At 32.9% G+C, this 21,833-nt stretch overlaps 1 protein-coding gene across 3 annotated transcripts in view; it reads left to right on the plus strand.

Annotated features, from left to right (window-relative positions):
- LOC126883279 (uncharacterized) overlaps positions 1–21,833 on the plus strand; it is a 152,621-nt gene that overhangs the window by 2,379 nt on the left and 128,409 nt on the right. Inside the window, exons 1-2 of one of the 3 annotated variants that reach the window (XM_050648616.1) lie at positions 4,567–4,727; positions 9,033–9,173. In XM_050648616.1, coding sequence (XP_050504573.1) covers positions 9,045–9,173 — 129 coding nt within the window. In that variant the 5' untranslated portion in view covers positions 4,567–4,727; positions 9,033–9,044. Of the gene's footprint in view, positions 1–4,566; positions 4,728–9,032; positions 9,174–21,592; positions 21,736–21,833 lie in introns of those variants that run through there. The other 2 variants (XM_050648617.1, XM_050648618.1) reach the window with 2 other exon arrangements.

Consider the following 21,833-nt stretch of genomic DNA (forward strand, 5'->3'; position numbering starts at 1 on the left):
TTAGATTGGAATGTTGCAAAACTATCTTCTCCACCAGTTCTTCAAAGTGTTTCAAATGAAGATATAAGTTGCTACATTATATCAGGCAACACACCAGACTGGAATGTACAAAACCATCCCTGCCATACGGAAGCTGTCTAGCGGTACGTAGAGTTGGTCACGGAAGTATCGTCTAATGTATGTGGGACCCAATCAAGAGATGGATTCATCAAGGCAACTCTTAAATCAAGGTCCATGCTGCCAGATTTTACCACCAAATCAAAATTCAAAGTTGACGTTTAAAAGCTGGACACAAACAAATGAAAAAGAAATGTAATATGTAAATAATGTATAAAACACACACTCATTGGTTTATGGAGAGAAGGGTGTGGGTGGAGTAAAAAGTGCAACCACTTTCTTGTTGTGAGTTCTGGATCATTTAAATATTATTATGCAATATCTAAACAAGCGAAGAGCTTCACAATGCAACAGAAAAATGAGACAACTAAATGTTTTTTAATTTATCAAAATCATCAACAATTTCAAATTTTTATAGATTTTGACTGATCTTGCGGGATCAGAAGATATTCGTAAAGTGCGTAAAACTATTGTTTTTATTACTCAATCATGCAAACTGTAAATAAATTTTACTATAGCTATAAATAAAATGTACAGGGGGATTAAATAAAAATTTCCGAAAAAAAGGTAAAATTTTATTTTTTCATAATTTTTAGGCCCGTTGCGGGATCGGAAGATAAAGTCCGATTTGAATAATTTTTGTTTTGTTTTTCTTGTAATTACCAATCGCAACTTTTTCGCACTATAGCGATACTGAATTATCAACTTGACTTTTTTCGCACCACCCTACTATACATCCTTTTTTATCATTGACCTTGATATTTTTAGTTTCCCTTGTATTTTGAGAAAACAGAAAAGTAATCTGGCATGCCATAGATAGACCTGATTTCTAGCGGTTTAAATGCTACTATGTATAGAGTCAACTTCCATACAGGAATGTCCCGACTCTAAAAATGTGTTTAATAACATTTTTTAAAGGGTTCATTTTTTTAAACAACCCATAAGAGTTAGGCTGCTTATTTCACTTATATATTCTGGGACACATTTTGATAAGTAGTGGAGTACAATTCTTTCTATTTCAGAACTTCCTCGTCTACCGTTAATTTCTGACTAGACAAGACTAAGGCACATTTGGTAATGAGGCTTCATATGCACACAAACTGTAAACCCATAACTTTCGGGAATAATATATTTGTCCAGTCAATCTAGAATCTGCAGTACAGCCTGTAGATCGATAGTGATTGAAACAAAATTCGGTTGTTGATTAGAGCTTTCCTTATCATTTCGTTTTTCGAGATTCTTTCGAGATTCATACTTCTTTTCTTTTCTGATGTTCTCTGTAACTGTTTTCTAAATCCGATTTTTCAGTTGAATTAGCCCTATCCTATTTATTACAAACTACATATTTATCTTTTTTAAGGACAAAAAAGCTTAAATTATAGTGGTTAGAAAATATTCTTCGTTATTTAATTCGCTAACACCTTCCGAGTTCTTCTGCTGACAGTCATTTATATAAGTGTATACATTTTTCTTATACTCAAAAATTTTGTCCAAATATCTACGCTTCGAAATTTGGCGATTACAATGTGGGCTCACGGTTGGAAAAGTCTCAATATGAGCCTTCACATTTTTTCTATTCTCATTGCTTGTTTTATTTGGCAGTATATGCTTGCCTCTTTTCTCCGTATCTGCATAAAAACATAGAATATCAATTTTTCTTACAACATTTCGTATTAACGATGCTGTTATACAAAGACGGTGATGTAAGACGAAGTGTTTTACAAAAAAATTCTCACATGTTATAAGTCGATATTAAAGAAAAATTTTAATAAAATATACGCGTAAAATATATTAAAGACACTCATTACCTTTTTACTGAATATGGTATACAGCAGTAGAAATATATTTTTTCTTCAAACGTCAAATAATGATGACATTACTTATCTAACTTGATCCTGTCAAAGTTTGATGTCTCCGCCGGCAGCAGTTTTTTTCCCATTTCTTTACGGCGGAGGGAAAAATGTTGTCATGGCAACAATATGAAACATGTCACAAAGCAACAATACAAATGTCATTAACAACAATTAAACATCATTTTTATTTATAGTAATATTAAAAGTACAATTAATTAATGATGCATTTTAAAAATTGAAACCGTGCAAAAATGTTCCCGACTCCTGATACGCATTGGTAATTGTTGATGATACTGATGGTCGAACACAACTTTCAGCAATCATTCCCGATGTTGGCGAATCATGAGGGTTTAAAATTTTTTGAGCATTATCGTTCTTATTTCTTATTGAATCCTCTATATATCCTTCGGCAACCGTGCTTGATTTCCAGCCCCCATGTCGTTTGAGGCATTCTAGATTTCCGCCTCCATCAATTAAAAGTGTTGCTGAAGTTCGTCGTAAAGAGTGACCCGTGTATAATAGCGTATGAATTGTACTATTTATGGTTTAAAATTGCTACGTTTGAAAAAAAAATGGTATACTTTATTCGGCAAAGAAGCGACTTTTCTTGACTTGCCCTCTATTACGCGCCTCACTTCGTTCGGCGCGTAATATCGGGCGCGTCAAGAAAAGTCATGCTTCTCCGCCTCATAAAGTAATATACTATTTTCTTCAAACGTCAAATAATGATGACATTACTTATCTAACTTGATCCTGTCAAATTTTGATGTCTCCGCCGGCAGCAGTTTTTTTTCCCATTTCTTTACGGCGGAGGGAAAAATGTTGTCATGGCAACAATATGAAACATGTCACAAAGCAACCATACAAATGTCATTAACAACAATTAAACATCATTTTTATTTATAGTAATATTAAAAGTACAATTAGTTAATGAGGCATTTTCAAAATTAAAACCTTGCAAAAATGTTCCCGACTCTTGATACGCATTGGTAATTTTTGATGATACTGATGGTCGAGCACAACTTCCAGCAATCATTCCCGATGTTGGCGAACCATGAGGGTTTAAAATTTTTTGAGCATTATCGTTCTTATTTCTTATTGAATCCTCTATATATCCTTCGGCAACCGTGCTTGATTTCCAACCCCCATGTCGTTTGAGGCATTCTAGATTTCCGCCTCAATCAATTAAAAGTGTTGCTGAAGTTCGTCGTAAAGAGTGACCCGTGTATAATAGCGTATGAATTGTACTATTTATGGTTTAAAATTGCTACGTTTGAAAAAAAAAATGGTATACTTTATTCGGCAAAGAAGCGACTTTTCTTGACTTGCCCTCTATTACGCGCCTCACTTCGTTCGGCGCGTAATATCGGGCGCGTCAAGAAAAGTCATGCTTCTCCGCCTCATAAAGTAATATACTATTTTCTTCAAACGTCAAATAATGATGACATTACTTATCTAACTTGATCCTGTCAAATTTTGATGTCTCCGCCGGCAGCAGTTTTTTTTTTCCATTTCTTTACGGCGGAGGGAAAAATGTTGTCATGGCAACAATATGAAACATGTCACAAAGCAACCATACAAATGTCATTAACAACAATTAAACATCATTTTTATTTATAGTAATATTAAAAGTACAATTAGTTAATGAGGCATTTTCAAAATTAAAACCGTGCAAAAATGTTCCCGACTCTTGATACGCATTGGTAATTTTTGATGATACTGATGGTCGAGCACAACTTCCAGCAATCATTCCCGATGTTGGCGAACCATGAGGGTTTAAAATTTTTTGAGCATTATCGTTCTTATTTCTTATTGAATCCTCTATATATCCTTCGGCAACCGTGCTTGATTTTCAGCCCCCATGTCGTTTGATGCATTCTAGATTTCCGCCTCCATCAATTAAAAGTGTTGCTGAAGTTCGTCGTAAAGATTGACCCGTGTATGCGCTTGCATCGTTTCGGGCGCGTCAAGAAAAGTCATGCTTCTCCGCCTCATAAAGTAATATACTATTTGTCTGGCAAAATAATATACCTACGTGCGCTTATTTGGTTTTACATGCAACAGAACTTTAATTTTATGGAAGTAAGTAGCGATATATTGTTTTATTTGAAAATCAAAAGTTGGTTAGGTGTAACCTATTTGTTTAGTACACAAATTATCTGCTGAATGGTAAGTCGTATCATTTATTGGGTTTTATCTGTATGTAGAGCGTAAAAAGCTGAGAATTTTGGTATACTTTAAAATTTGTCATTTATCTGGTTTGGCAGTATACCGATGATAGGTATATTTAAAATGAGATGAAATATTAAAACAATAAGATCAGTTTTTAATCCAGAATGTTCTGTAAACAATATGTTTCATTTTAAGAACAGAATAACCTTATCAAACTTCCAAACATTTAGGTACTTAATTATGTAAATTTAATTAATTTTAATAATTAAAAAATAAATATTTTAATGTCCACTGAATCAGGAAGTGATAAGCTATTCATGATAGGAAATGTACACAAAAGGAAATGATCAATAAAAGATTTATATTTTAGATTGTTAACATTATATCGATTCCATAAAAGAGATATGTATTGTTTTGTTTTAAAATAAACAACTACTTATTTCGGTATTTTATACACGCATACACTATTATATAGGCACTATTCTGTATCAGTTTGGTTAGTTAACAGCTATGCCTTTTTAATAATTAAAATTACAAAGATTCTAATACTAATCTAACGGTGTACAGTCGTTCTCAAACAGCAAGGTAAATTTATTTAATAAATATTTATCATCATTATCATCATCATCATCATCATCATCATTATCATCATAATCATCATCATCATTCTCTTTGTCTTTATCCCTATGCGGGGTTGGCTTCTATAATTGCATTTTTCCATAAGTTTCTATCTTCTATCATATCAAGATCAAACCCTTTTACTTACATATCCTGCCTAAGCGGCTCCCCTGTTCTTCTTTGGTCTTCCCCTCTTTCAGGAACCAGAAGTCTAGCAATTCTTCATATTGCGTGATCAATCTCTCGACGTTGAATTTGTACAAACCATCTCAACCAGTGCTCCTTCATTTTGGCATCAATTGGTGCCACCCCTAAACTTTCCCTAATATATTCATTTCTAATTTTATCCTTTTTTTTTACTCCGCTCATCCAACTAGGCATTGACTTTTTGGAGCATTGACTGTCAGCCTTTCTTCTATGCACCAGCTATCAAATATATTTAGGGCTAGTTGCATTCTTGCAGACACCACTTGGGCAAATTTGCCCTTTACAATGATTGCAATATCGTCAGCGTATTCTATACAAAATACCGTTACGATAGGTTACGACTGTTTCTAGTTCCCTGCAGGTCGAAGTTAGTATGTGAGGCATTTTACGCTGAGTAAGATCTTCCCAAATCTATTCGCTGAACTGTTTTAGTTATAGTTTCTATTAGTAAAAGTTTCTTGTGTCATAATACCTTTCCACATATTTCTACTTTATGTTAAATTCGCCGTCAGTTTTTCTGTATTTATTGTAGTTTCGACTACAATACTTCACGGATGAAGACACACACCGAACCGTATAAAACTAAACAATATAATTTTATTATATTGTTTTTATTTGGTAAAAAGTAACAAATTTATGAAACTAAAATGCCATATTGTCTTAATAGGGGAGTCTAGATAGAACGAAAACATGCATTGTTTCGGAAAATTTTAAACAAGCTTATATTTTTCTAAAACTTTTTTTTTAGTTTATATAAAGTAAAAAGTTCTACTCACTGATTTTGCCGCTAATTGTTTATTTATTGTTTAATCAAAAACAATTATTTTGTATAAATAATTTTAAAAATATCGTTGAATTCATCACTTTACTTTGATCAAATATGTTTCTATTTTGTTTTTGATTATGCTGAATACGAAAATGGCATTAAAATTTGAAAATTCTTATAAAACAGCTCCTATTCAGTTACGTAGCTAGGAACAATATGGGAAACTTTTTTATTATCAATTTTACGAAAAGAAGTTATTATTGATAAAATACTCTGCATAGTCTAAAATGTAAAAGTCAACGATCAGATATCAAATTTTATCAATTTTATACGAGGAATGACAAAAATATGAATTTCGTTAAAAAGTAAAATATCTTTATATTCCAGAATATCGAAAATTGTTACGATAAAAAGTTGTTTGGAATTAAAAATGTTTGAATATGCAATTACATCCTTCTAATTGAAAAAAAAAACTACAATTTTTTCTCAAATTACGGATAACCATAACCATCAACATTTTATTTCAATTATGATAACTATTTTATTATCAATTTTACGAAAAAACGATATTATTCATAAAAAAATGCTTTACCTGGTCTAAAATCTAAGATGCAACCATCAGATATCAAACCTTTTTTAATTTTATACGAGGTATGTAAAAAATATGAATTTCGCTTAACAGTTAAGTACCTTTACAGTTCACAATATTTCAATTAGAAGGATGTAATTGAAAATTGAAACATAGTTCTTAATTCCCAACAACTTTTCTTAACCCGGCACCTGCCACGTGGCTTTGCGAGACGCCAACGGCCACGTGGGATGCTCACAGCACCCCTTAAAAATTTTCTGTGATCTACTTGTTTATAAACAAAATAATGTGTTGAGTTACACAAGAATATAAAAATCATGTTTTATTAACTATATAATAAAAGTTAAAAAATAAAATTAAAAATGTGTTATAAGCAAATTAGCAAGTACCAACCCATAATAAATGAAGTAAAGTAAAATATCTAAAAAAATTAAGATTTATTGAGTATAGAGACTATATTAATAATTTAAATCAATTATTACAATAAAAAAATGTAAATCTGACCTGTTATATCAAAAACACAAAAAAAATTTAAAACTTAAACTGCCAGATGATGACACCCCAATTCGACTTTAGAGCTACAAGTTCAGAATGACACTAAATAACCACTTCAAACGCAAACAGATCTATGCTATATAATATTATAAGGAAGCTACTATGGCGCACAGCACAGTTAACAAACTTGAAATACCAAATATTTGATGAAAATATGTTATGGGGTGCTGGTAGCCGGGTTAAAAACCCCCACGTGGCAGGTGCCGGGTTAAAAACCATTTTCGATGTTTTGAAATATAAAGGTACTTACTTTACTCTTGAGTGAAGTTCATATTTTTTGACATACCTCGTATAAATTTAATAAAATTGGATATCTGATGGTTGCATCTTAGATTATATACGATTCAGAGTATTTTATATAGAATAACTTTTTTTAGTAAAATTGATAATAAAAAAGTTATCAGTAGTAATTGCACAAGAGCTCTGAAATTATTGAATTTTTCCCGAGTGACAATTTGACAGTTTTATTTTCACGAACCGAAGGCGAGTTAAATTATGTCAAAGTGTCACGAGAGCAAAAATTCTATATTAATTTCAGAGGTCGAGTGCAATTTGTTGCGATTATTTCATGAATAAAACTGTTCAAAACCAAAATTTTATTGTAATTTATTTATGTAAGTACCATTAAACACACAGTTTTTATTAATATTTGACGATTGAAAGTCATCACTTTTATAATTTTTTACACATTATTTGTCATTAATGTCACCGAATATATTTTTTCGTAGCAAGGAAGGGCATCTGACGTAATATACTTAACGACGGGAGATTATCAAAAATTATCGATTTAATTCAGATTTCTGTAGCTTTCTGTTGGTCAGAATCTCCTATGAATGAAATAATCAGTAGTAATTGCACAAGAGCTCTAAAATTATTGAATTTTTCCCGAGTGACACTTTGACAGTATTAATTTCACGAGCCGTAGGCGAGTGAAATTATGTTAAAGTGTCACGAGGGCAAAAATTCTATATTAATTTTAGAGATCGAGTGCAATTTGTTGCGATTATTTCATGAATAAAACTGTTTAAAACCAAAATTTTATTGTAATTTATTTATGTAAGTACAAATTAGTACAATTAAACACACAGTTGTTATAAATATGTATTTGACGGTTGAAAGTCATCACTTTTATAATTTTTAAAACATTTGTCGTTAATGTCACTAAATGTATTTTTTCGTAGCAACGAAAAGCATCTGACGTAATATGCTTGACGACGGGTAATTATCAAAAAAGTTATCAGTTTAATTTAGATTTCTGTAGCTTTCTATTGGTCAGAATCTCCTATGAATGAAATAATCAATTGTACACTTGCCAACACCTATAAAATTGTAATAAATCTATTCAACCTTGAGTATTAATACCGTCTTAAAGTGAGAGTAATTCTGTAAAACTACGAAGTTTTCAAAAATTACATTTTTTGAGATGTCGTATCATTTGATTTAAATTTTTAAGATTTTTTTTTGAATAAAATTTCGTTTAGTAAGATGATTTAAAAGTAAGTTGTGCAAATTTGAGAGTTTTATAGGTAAAATTGTATTAGTTAAACATTTTTAAATCATTTTTAAACAAAATTCATGTAAGTCTCATTTTCCGTGCAGATCGTACTTATGCCCATACATGTTATTTCTTTTTATTATAACAATAAGATAGCTTAATTGATCTTCTTTCATGTTCAATTTGTAAAATTTTATTTGTTCCATTACTTAAAGAATTATATTAAAATAACTCAACCGTGCACTTCGCCGAACGCTAGTTTACAGTTCGCCAATATTTGTGAGAAGGGTGACTTTAACGTTATAAATAAAAAATTACAGAAAGTATAGATTTAATTTTAGAAAAATATTTTTTTAAGGTTTTTTTTTGCAAAATTTTCTGAAATTTTCAATAGTCACATCAGTTTTTTCTATGATTTATATTTTCGGAGTTATTTAAAAAAAAACAACAAATTTCGCAGTTCATTTGTTCAATAAAAAATTAAGCACCCACTTCTGGAGTGGAACTTTTTGATATGTTGTTTGATTTTTCCGAAGTCAAAATCTCTATTGACTCCCCTGATAGAATATGCTGTATGTATAAACAAACACTCACAAGATATTTAGAAACATACAAAAGTATTAAATTTTAGAATATAAATTTTTCTGGTTTAATTTTTAGTGTATCATTAAGATGGATCTGCCAAAGACGTTTGAAGTGGGGAATTACACAGAATGCTTTTTAAGTGGTAACCAATACTGCAAATTTGGCGCTATTTTAAAATACCCTAAAGATAATCTGACCCTTATGAATTATGTAAAGGTAAGTTTTTTATACAGGGTGTTTCATTGGGAAAGTAACATACGTTAACTGTAGAAAGAGGACACTTAGACGGTTTCAAAAATACCATACTTAACCCGCCATTACACGCGCTATGAGGGAATCCCTCACCATATTTGTTTATAACCAATGAAATTGTGTAAACTAATACGATAACCTTAAGCACCCAGGAATGCCTTTAGCATGGTTCATGAGAGGTTATGAAAAAGTTATAGAATATTTCAGGCGGTCAGTGTGCTGTGTGATAGTTGAAACAACAGACATCCCTCTTCAAGTGAGGGAATTCCTCACTGCGCGTGCAATCACAGTGAAATCACGTTTCTATTATCTCAAAGAAACTTTTAGGCTTTTATTTAATATTTAGGTAGGTTTAATTAAATTATTATTGTTTGGATTAGGTGTGGAACAGTGGCACACCGAGGGGGGCTTTGGGGGTTAAAATCCCACCCAGAGCATATAGAAATATATATAAAAGAAAGTAGGAAAATGTAACTTGTCTTTCACAAATAATACAAAAAACTTTCGGTGCCCAAGCAAACCCCCCTCCCCCCCCAGAGGTAAATTTCTAGGTGCGCCACTGGTTAAGAACCCATTTTTAAATTTACCTATTCTAATTGGGAATTAAGCCACAACTTAATTTGAAAAATTGATTTTATTGACGTTTCGAATTCCACCTCGGACGTCGTTATCAAAATACAAAATATTAATAGTTAATTACAGAAATGCCACAAAGAAATAGCTTCAGAACAGTTGTTAATTTTAATTTGTATTTTTAGTAAAATGAATTCGCGTAAAGAACGTTAATTTCTTAAGTGGCTTTCTGAAATTGAAAATTATGAAAATTTGCTTTTGATCTATATTATTTTTACTTGTGTTTTGTTAAATTAATAAAACAAAATTGGTTTACAAGACTTTCTATAATATGTGAGTACAACCCATTATATATTTTTACATGTTGACATTCATTCTTCATCGAAATAAGTCGAATTTATGTAGGTGAGGGCGACGCTTATACGCGTGCAACCACGTCACAATAGAAGACGCGTGTAACGGCGGGTTAATGGGTCTTACTCCATTAATAACAGAGATACTGGGTGTTTTACCTATTTTGCCATTTTCTTATTTAGTTCATAACTTTTTAACCACACCGTATATTTATTTTATATTTGGTACGTAAATATGCTTTAAAGTGTGCAATAAACTAATTTATTTATAAATGTAAAAATCCAGGACCGGATTAAAAAATATTAGAAAAATATTCCGACCCAAAAATAACACCCTGTACATTAAATTTTTTTAAAATGGATTTTTTAGTTGAAAAGAGGATGAAAAACTAAATTTAGTGGTATACTTTGAATTTTCGTCAAAATTATTTTTCTGGTCAAATTTTGAATTTGAATTCTGAAATTATGTGAATTGCGAGAGCTCTAAGTAGAAAAAAAAATTAAATACAACTTACAACTTATTAATCGCACTGTATATTTATTTTATATTTAACACGCGAATATTTTTTTAGATGTCCAATCAATTATTTTATTTACAATTATAAAAAATCCAGGTCTGGATTAAAAAATATTGTAAAATATTCCGACCCCAAAAAACACTCTGTGTATTATGTTTTTTTAAAATGGATTTTTTAGTTGAAAAGAGGATGAAAAACTAAATTTAGTGGTATACTTTGAATTTTCGGCAAAATGATTTTTCTGGTCAAATTTTGAATTTGAATTCTGAAATTATGTGAATTGCGAGAGCTCTAAGTAAAAAAAAATTAAATACAACTTACAACTTGTTAACTGCACTGTATATTTATTTTATATTTAACACGTGAATATTCTTTTAGGTGTCCAATTAATTATTTTATTTACAATTATAAAAAATCCAGGTCTGGATTAAAAGATATTGTAAAAATATTCCGACCCAAAAAAAACACCCTGTATATTAAATTTTTTTAAAATGGATTTTGCATTTGAAAAGGGGATGAAAAACTAAATTTAGTGGTATACTTTGAATTTTCGGCAATATGATTTTTCTGATAAAATTTTGAATTTGAATTCTCAAATTATGTCAATTGCGACAGCTCTAAGTAGAAAAAATTAAAATTTTAATTTTAATTTTACTTAATTTTAATTAATACCATTATTTAATCTAAATTGGTAAAATGTTAAAATATTTCAGTGTTTTTTTATTATCTGTGACAAATAGTTTATGGCGGATATTCATCTTTAAATAATGAATAAATAATAAAGAGTCAATAAAGAATAGGTACATCACTTTAATCAACAAAGTATCTAAAAATTATAACAAAACAGAGAAAATGTGCAGCATAACTATTCAAAACTAAAGTACTTATTCAAAATTACCACCATAAAAAATTATTGTTATGTGTCAAAATGTTAATATTTTACCAATTTAGATTAAATAATGGTATTAATTAAAATTAAATCATATTTTAATTTTTTTTTTTTGAGCTTCGCAATTCACATAATTATTCAAAATTTTACCAGAAAAATTATTTTGCCGAAAATTCAAAGCATACCATTAAATTTTATTTTTGAGCATCTTTTCAAATGCAAACTCCATTTTAAAAAAAAATTAATATACAGGGTGTTTTTTTGGGTCGGAACATTTATACAATATTATTTATTCCGGACCTGAATTTTTTTTATTTGATAATAAATTAATTGATTGGACACCTAAAAGAATATTCGCGTGTTAAATATAAAATGAATATACAGTGCGGTTGACAAGTTGTAAGCTGTATTTCAATTTTTTTCTACTTAGAACTCTCGAAATTCACATAATTTCAGAATTTAAATTCAAAATTTGACCAGAAAAATCATTTTGCCAAAAATTCAAAGTATACCACTAAATTTAGTTTCTCATCCTCTTTTCAACTGAAAAATCCATTTTAAAAAAATGTAATGTATAGGGTGTTGTTTTTGGGTTGGAATATTTTTCCAATTTTTTTTTAATCCGGACCTGGATTTTTACAATTGTAAATAATTTAATTTATTGTACACCTTAAACGATATTTGCGTGCCAAATATAAAATAAATATACAATGTGGTTAAAAAGTTATGAACCAATTAAGAAAATGGCAAAATAGATGAAACACTCAGTATCTTTGTTATTAATGGAGTATGGTATTTTGGAGACCGCCTAAGTGTCCTCTTTCTGCAGTTAGCGTATGTTACTTTCCCAATGAAACACCCTGTATAATACAACATACAACAGAGTATTTACCAAAATGGTACTTTTAGTATCGTAACTGAAGATTGCTAATTTATATAATCTAGATGTTCAAAATGCACCGCTAAGACACAAGATGACTGTCATGTGAGTCATGTATTATGGATTGTGTTCCTCAGTGTCAACCTAGTATGTTCACTAGAACTAGGACATTCATCCAGCCTCCTTTGTCCAATGAACATAGGTCTTCCCTAATTTCTTCCAGTTTTGTTGGTCTTGAGCCTCATGCTGCCAGGTTCCTAGGACATTACACGACACCTGCACTTCACACAGCGCTTCACACAAGCAACAAAATTGGCTTATTTCCACATAAAATAGCAAATTGATATGACAAATTAAATTATTATTATTATTAAGTATTAATTTTTAAAATTAAAATAATAATTCTAATTAATCTAATAGTTAACGAACAAGAAACAATCAAGAACTGTGAGGAATATGTATATTTGGGAACAACAATCAACAAGAGTGGGCGCACCGAAAAAGAGATAGAGCAAAGGATCGTGAAAGGAAAAAGGGTGATTTAATCTCTAAACCCGATGCTATGGTCAAAAGAATTATCTAATCAAAGAAAACATCTTATCTTTAACTCCATCTTTAAAAGTATAGTGCTCTGTGGTTGCGAAACATGGCAACTTACTAAATCTCTGGAACGCCGCCTACTTGCATTGAAAATGGACTTCTGGAGAAGATCGGCTAGAAAATCAAGGCTTGAAAGAATACAAAATGACCAAATCAGAAATATAATGGGAGTCAAGTCAACCATCATAGACGAAATTCAAAGGAGACAACTGATCTGGTATGGCCATGTAGAAAGAATGGACGACGAGAGACTGCCAAAACAAATTCTAAAATGGACGCCAAGGGAAAGAAGGAAGAGAGGAAGGCCGAAACAATCCTGGCTAGGCGGCATTCAGAAGGCAATGTTGGAAAGGAATCTTCACCCTGGCGAATGGAACGACCGACGAAGCTGGAAACTGGGAACCGGAAGGCGAAGAACGCTATAAATAACCGGGATAATAGTAATAAATAATAATTCTTATGATGTGTACGTTTTATTCGCTTAGAAAAGATTTTTTTGTCGGCATTGTAGCATAATACAGCTTATACACCGCATCCCTCGGAAGACCGCAAGCTATGTTAGAAACGCGGCTGTAGACCGCATACTATAGTAGCACACATTTGTTTTTTCATAAATACGTTTTAATATTACGTTTCATATTTTTTAAACAACTTGATGTATATTTATTATTTTGTATTGTTTTAAGTTTTTTATGAAAATAAATTATTATTACTGTAACATTACTATAATAGATTACATACTATAATTAATTAATATAATAGATTAGCATTTTTAGTTGAAGAAATTTTATCATAATTTCCAACGAAAAACGATAATTTTGGCAACATTTTACTAAAGGTCTTTCCGTTAAAAAATGGTTCTATCTGTATAGATGTAATAAATTATAATAGCAATGAGTACGACTGTTTATTATTTACAAATCTAAAGTAAATGAGGAGTAAATCTCACTTTAATTCAGGTTACCAGTCACGGAGAAAATAAAAAATGAAAAAAACCTATTTCAATCTTTTAATAGAAGACGTTTTGTGTAGAATTCCTGCACTTCTTCAGTACTACTGATTGCAAAGTTACATATATATGTATACAACAATGTCACTACAATGGGTTCTGTTGTTAAAAACTTAATAGCTAAAAAATACAATAAAATTTCTTATGTTATAAATATTGTAAAAATGCAAAAAAAATGTCACACAAGAAATGAAAACACAAGAAAAATGTAAACAAGAACTTTATAGCATGAACAAAAACGAAACTAGCGCAATATTTACTGCAGTATAAAACCTATAGATTTTACCCTCCTATACAATGCTTATCAAATAATATTCGTTATCATGTATTTATTTTCATTAAATTTATTATGTTATAAAAATATCCCTAGATTTTTCCGAAGGTGGTAGAAAACTTCCAGTAGGTGAAACAATGTGGCGCGATATTTTCGATTTTTGGCATTGTATGTGTATACACGCTCGAGTCCATTTCCTCACATCTGATTTAATGGATCGCCAAACATACCTATCCCTGTGTGATCATCTTCATCGAACTGTTGATTCCGGGATGTGCTAGGTTATGCATGGTGCGAAAAATTGCCATTCGAAGTGGTTTCGGTACAAATGGTCTGGCTGTAGATGTTGATATGTCACAGTACAAACTCACGTTTTGTTCGTAAATAGTACATTGTTTACCGGGTAGGAAAAGCTTAACATTCCTGGACGACTGTGAAGATTGCTAAGTCGAGGCGCAAGCCGAGACTTAGCAACACAGAGTCCAGGAATGTGGCTTTTCCTACGAGGTAAACATACTATTTTTCCGCAAATCGTTTAAAATTCGACAGATATTGATTGATGTAAAAAAAACGCGATAATTTTATTCCCAAATAAATGGTGCTTTGAAATTCCTAATAAAATTACTTGGGTTACTATGGAAACGTATTGAGGTTGAATTGTCAAACTTGACGCTTATAAATTTAATTGCTGGTGTTCTCGAAAGTAAAATGATAAGTGATGATGAAATTTCCATTCCAGGGACTCCTCCAGAGCTGGTTGAGGCAGTGAATACTGCTTCATTAGAATTATTGCCAAAGAAATCAAGAGAAAAGTACGAAAATGCATACAGACGTTTTATGGATTATTAATAATTTTCTATCATTTATGTAGAACACTAACAACTGTACGGAAATATCATTTCCTTACAGTAAGGAAATGACATTTCCTTACAGTAAGGAAGTCCTGACTTTTTCTTCAAGAAATTTTGACAGGAATGTCAAAATTTTCTGGCGATTTGCGGAAAAGCGTATTTTCTTCATTTGCATTGATGTTTTCTCACTTAAAAAAGTTTACAGTTCTGGATCAGTTTCTTGTACCAGAGCTAAGTCCATGATGTCGATATCTTTCTTGATGCTATCGACTCGAGATAGTGCGTCTGACACAATATTTGTTAATCCAGAAATGTGCTGAATGTTATTTCAAAACTGTCCTATATAGTCTAAATATCTGAACTGTCTAGGACTACATTTATCTAGATTCTGAGTAAAGGCGAAGGTGATTGGTTTCTGGTCTGTGTATATCGTTATGTCCTTGCCTTCGATCATGTGTCTGAAGTGTATTATGGCTAGATATATAGCTAATAGTTCTCTGTCGTATGCAATATATTTCTTTTAGCTAGGTGAGAATTTTTTAGAAAGGAAAGCTAAAGGTTTCATACCTGTATCCATTTTTTGTTGTACTACAGCTCCAGCAAAAACATCAGAAGCATCACAAGTGATGAAGGTATCAACATCGTTTACAGGGTGGCTCAGTAAAGCAGCGTTAGCTAAAATGTTTTTGCAGTCGTCAAAGGCTTGGATTCGCTGTGATATCCATTCGATTGGTGCTTTTCCTTTGACATTACCTTTTAGGGCATCATGTAGCGGTGCTTGTAGCTCAGCTGCATTGGGTGTGAACCTTCGGTAGAAGTTTAACATACCTAGAAATCTGCGTAGGTCTTTAACTGTTTTTGGCTGAGTGAAATTTTGTACAGCTGCTACTTTTTCTTGTGGAGGTGTAAGTCCTCCATCTGATACTGTGTATCCAAAAAGTAATCTCGTTTTTGCTGAATTGACACTTTGCTTTGTTTATCACAACGCCGAACTGCTTGAGCCTTTTGAAAATTTCTTCCAAATGCGACAAATGCTGCTCTTCCGATTCTGATGCAATGAGAATGTCGTCTATGTAGGCGTAGGCGAAGTCTAAACCACGTAAAATCTCGTCTATGAAACGATGGAATGTCTGTCCTGGGTTTCGTAAACCAAAAGGCATATATAAATACTCGTACAGCCCAAACGGTGTGGTAACGGCCGTCTTTGGTATGTCTTCGGTGGCTACTGGTATCTGGTTTATGCTCTAACTAAATCTATTGTATAAAAAAATATTGTCTTACCAGCTAGCGACTGACCGAAATCCTCGATGTGCGGAATTGGATATCGATCTGGAACTTTTCTTTGGTTTAGACGTCGATAATCTCCGCAGGGTCTCCATTCCTCACCTTTCTTAGGGACCATGTGCATTGGAGTAGACCAGTTACTTTTTGATGGTCTTATGATGCCTAGCCGTAGAAGATTTTCAAACTCTTTTTTAGCCCATTGTAGTTTGTCAGGTGCTAATCGTCGAGGCTTCAAAAAAACGGGTGTACCTGGTGTTGTATCGATGTGGTGCTTGGTTTGATGCTGAATTTCTTTCACGATACCGGCGGGTTGCGTGATTTCCGGAAATCGTAGCAACAGTTCATGGTAACGCGACACTTCCGCGATAGTTTTTACGCTGCCGTCGAAACACTCTTTAACGAGTCCCTTTGTTCGAAGGGGTGTCGTACTGTCTACTAAGCACTGGTTAGCAATGTCCACTAGGAGAGCGAAATGGGAAAGAAAATCAGCTCCAATGATATGCTTTGAAATGTCGGCCACTACGAATCGCCACGTAAAATCACGCCGTATGTCGATTAAAAATTGTTTTTTAGTATCATAGTCTGTTACGTAAAGGCGGCGAGACTTTGGGCTTCGATCGGATGCCGCACTTACCGACTGCCCGCGATGTTTCCCTGATGTTTGCACGGAAGAGAGCACTTTTGAGCCTGGTCACCAAAACGGTAGTGATACCAACAAATGTCACTATTACGTTCCCTGCTGTAGCTCCTGTCTCTAGGATAAGGTCTGCCTCTTGAGTTGCTGCGGTTACGACGGTATATGTTGGTTTGTGCTTGAGCCTGCGACAAACTAGCTAGCTGAATTTTCATTTCAGCTAATTCGGATGTTAATTTATCGATGGTAATTTCGCCGAAGCGCGTTGGAAGCTTCTGAAATATGGACGCTAGGAGCTATAGCTTCGGAGATTGTGCCAGCTAGCTTGGCAAATGCGTCCAAACTAGCTTTAGCTTGAGTAGCTAGGATAGGCTGTGTAGACGATGGCAGTCTACCTAACCACAGAGATCTTACAATATTATCTGGTACTGTTGTGCCTGCTAAAGACTGTAAATGTCGTAAAAATTGAGAAGGTCGTCGATCGCCCAGTTCTTCATGCTCAAGTAGTCTTTTAATTTTTTGTTGTTGAGATGCACTAGGTCTCTTAATTAAATCTGACTTTAATTTTACGTACCTCTCTGTTGTTGTTGGTGACACAATGATGTCCCTAACTTCTCATATGTACACTGTTTCGAGATTAGCAACTAGGTATTTAAATTTTGTTGCGTCACTTGTTATGTTTGCAAGTGTAAATTATTAGTTTTCCACTTGCAGGAAACAAATTTCAGGATAGTTGGGCCAAAACGGTGGGATTTTAACAGAAAACCGATCAACTGAAGCACTGTTATCCTGAAGCACTGTTATCCTGAAGCACTGAGGCACTGTTGTTGGCACTGGTACTGTCCGTCATTTTCGATGCTCACTGTATTTAAAAACCGGCAAAAGTATATTATTAGCACTAATTTGTTAAATTTTCGCGGGGTTTTAAATGTTCTCGGGGTCACCAATATTGCGGTAGGTGTGAGTTGACGGAATTAATTATAAATAATAAAAATAAGTTAACGACGAACAGTAAAACATTTATTTATTTTGGTACCAAAATGGTTAGTTAGATCTCGCAAAAGGGTCGGTCGTTAGCGAGTAGTGCTTTGTTTGCACGCTGTGTGTAGACTGTTAAGAAAAGCCACAATCTATTATATCGATGTTATGCCCTTCTACAATATGGCCCTGAGAGGACAATAAATTATGTTGATCTGACGTATAAAAACAGACACACTTCTGCAGTTTTAAAAACGAATGCATGTCCCAAAGTGAGTTGTTGACATACTGGTCTGATATGCTAATTAATTTATGGGGATTTCAGTTTGTTATACTGACACTCCAAAAATATATGGTCAGGGGATGCATTTCGTTTCGTAAAACCATGTCTTTCTTAGCGTCTGGTTTATATATTAACGGTGACTTTATATGACCCATATTATTTCGTTTTGAGAAAAAATATTAAAATTAAAATTAGCAAAAATAGTAATTAAAGCGTATCGCTATACATACATACATATCCACAAACATTTTCCCTTTTTTAAATAAAAATTGACTCATATTTCTGAGCTCGGTAACTTTTGAACGGTATAACTGATTTTCAAAATTAGACATGCGTTGGAAAGATAATGATCGCTTCTATTATAAACCGCAAAGGTCGGAGTTAAACTTTCGAAGCTTTTGGGAGTTTTGGGGATGAGAACGAAAAACAGAATCTTAATAGGAAGGGCCGTAAGATCCACACCCTTGGACCAAAATGGATGGTTGACATATGAATGAGCGAGTCTTTTCCTGATCTTTAAGATGGGAGTTGGCCTAATTTTCAATTCAGTCAGATTTAGGAAATCGAAAATTTCGTGTACCTATATATAGTGTCGCATGTAGGGGGTGTAGGTGTGCGCCACTGGCGAAAACTGCCGTTCTCTGGTAATACGTGTGCCAAATATCTCGACAACATATTTAAAATTAAAGCTGCAATCTTGGAACGCTTATTCCGCGCACTAACTCTTAAGGAAATATTTGATTTTCCTAGCTAGTTCTTGCAAAAAGGAAGTTTAAGTTGAGGTGTTGCTAGTGACATAGTTAGTAAGAATATTAGTACCTCTATCTATTGCAATTGATCTTATTTCTTTTTGTTTGATAAAAGATGTGGCAAAACATATGGCAGCCATAAGGCGCTTTACAGAGATGTTGTGATGCAAAACAGGTTCCATACTGAATTTTGGGCCTAACGCCAGTATACATGAAACATCCTGGGGAATCTGAACATTTGCTAGGATTTCAGAGTAGTTTCCTTCATGTTATTGAGTTTATTAATTTGTTTTCTAGGGGTTCATGAAATAATAGTTATATACTCTTAATTGCCTGCCTTTGATTTCATTAAAGATTAATTCTCCACAAAGCTTATTGATAACTGTCTTAATACATGAACAGTCGCGCTCTGTTCTGCCACGTAATTAGTCGCGCGTTAGATTAAATCTAACGATACGAATTTAAATACGAATTTAAAAACAAATTTTTATTTTATAATATTTTTATTTATTTGTTATGATAAAAATATTGACCAGAGACCTCGTAACGCAACAATTCGTAACAGGACAAGTGGTAGCGGACAACTCGTAACGGCGACAGCTCGTAACAGCGACACTTCGTAACGGCGACAGTTCGTAGCAATACAAACTCGCAACGGACAACTCGTAACGTCAAAATTGAATTATTCCGTATATTTTTGTTAACGTGAAAACTAACTGTTTTTACATTTATATTAATTGAAATTATGTTTATTAATTTAACGAATCAGTACCGGGATAAACATGTTTAACACATTTTATATTTCTTGTTTCAGAATAACGTTTGTGTTTCTCTAAACAAATATTTAAATACATACAAACTTTTAACAATATTTTTAAAAGTTTATCCCTTTTATATAAATATTTGTCTTAAAAAAATATTTTATTTAAATATTTGTTTGCGTGTTATATACTTAAATACTTTTAAAAATGAATAACCATTTTCCATTTCGTTGCAAAACGAAAATACAGCCGAACCATATTCTAGTTCAATCAGAGAGTGCATCAAGCACCTCTACCGGTTTCGAAACTTATTAGTCTCTCATCATGAGGCACATATGCTGCTCTCCCTGATCCAACCAAAACAAAACCCCAGCGTGCAGTCCCGGATCGCAACGAACGAAATGGCATAGATGCCCTAGCGGCAACTGCTACAACAAGACTAAGTTTTCACTCTAATGGCATACAAAACAACATAATGCTATTCTACACCCCACCAGAATGAAAACAATGGGAATCTTCTCTGGTTACACCTCCGAGGCTTCTACAATATGCAAGCCATACGGATGCTGAGACTAAGGAAGATGAAGGAATTCTACAATTTACAATTCACGTCCCATCTGCTCAGCGCGCTAAAGTTCCAACGAGAATGGTTCCCTTCGTACTCCAATCAGAGTAAATGTAAATCAAAAATGAATAACCATTTTCAATTTCGTTGCAAAACCAAAATACAGCCGAACCATATTCTAGTTCAATCAGAGAGTGCATCAAGCACCTCTACCGGTTTCGAAACTTATTAGTCTCTCATCACGAGGCATATATGCTGCTCTCCCTGATCCAACCAAAACAAAACCCCAGCGTGCAATCCCGGATCGCAACTAACGAAATAGCATAGATGCCCTTAGCGGCAACTGCTACAACAAGAGTAAGTTTTCACTCTAATGGCATATAAAATAACATAATAGGTGGGGTGTAGAATAGCATTATGTTGTTTTATATGCCATTAGAGTGAAAACTTAGTCTTTTAAATACTTTTATTATATTCTGAAACACGAAATATGAATTGCCTTAAAAATGTTTATCCTGATACTGATTCGTTAAATTGATAAACATAATTTCATTTATAACGTAATAACAGTTAGCAGTTTCTATAATTTGGACTAATGCAATTTGGAATAATGCAATTTGGACGTTACGAATTCTCCATTACGAATTTGTATAGTTACGAACTGTCGCCGTTACGAAGTGTCGCCGTTACGAACTTTCGCTGTTACGAATTGTCCGTTACTATTTGTCCGGTTACGACCTGTCGCGTTACGAGATGTCATGGAACCGTTAAAAATATCTATTTCTAACAATTTTAAAACTAATTGGTTCCCACCAAAGCCATAAATTCCAGAAAAAATTAAAAAATTAAAAAAAAAATTAAAAAATACCTACGCATTACTACAATCTTCCTCGAGGCAGTTACGAGTGGAAAGTTATGTTGCAGAATTTTTCGTCAAGTTATTACGGAAAAAGATAAAATGTTAGATTTTTTCTAACGGCGCGACTGCTCCCGGGTTAGGATTGAGTAATTTTTCCTTAGTTATTTATGAATAAAACCTCTCTCATAATTTAAAAGTTTATCTCCTAACCTTATGTTTATGTTGTCAATATTAAGATGTAAAATTGGTTCCTGTTTCAGAGAGGTTATCAGATCATTTAGTATAATGAACTATGGTTTTGACACACATTTTTTTGTTTTAGAGTAGGTCGTCAACAAGACGATTTAGTTTGCTTTTGAATGTCTTCCACTCGCATTAAGAGTATTTGTATTACTATCACTGTGTTATATTCAGTTCTGGTTGTCGACCATCATTATCCACTTTAACCAAACTTTGCATAAAAATGGTTAGTATATTTTCGCGATTTATTTTAGAAATTTATTTTCGCGAGTTCTTGTTATATATACAGGGTGTAACAGAAAGCCAGGTCATAAATTAAATCAC

The sequence above is a fragment of the Diabrotica virgifera genome, chromosome 4, assembly GCF_917563875.1.
Source record: "Diabrotica virgifera virgifera chromosome 4, PGI_DIABVI_V3a".
NCBI lineage: Eukaryota > Metazoa > Arthropoda > Insecta > Coleoptera > Chrysomelidae > Diabrotica > Diabrotica virgifera.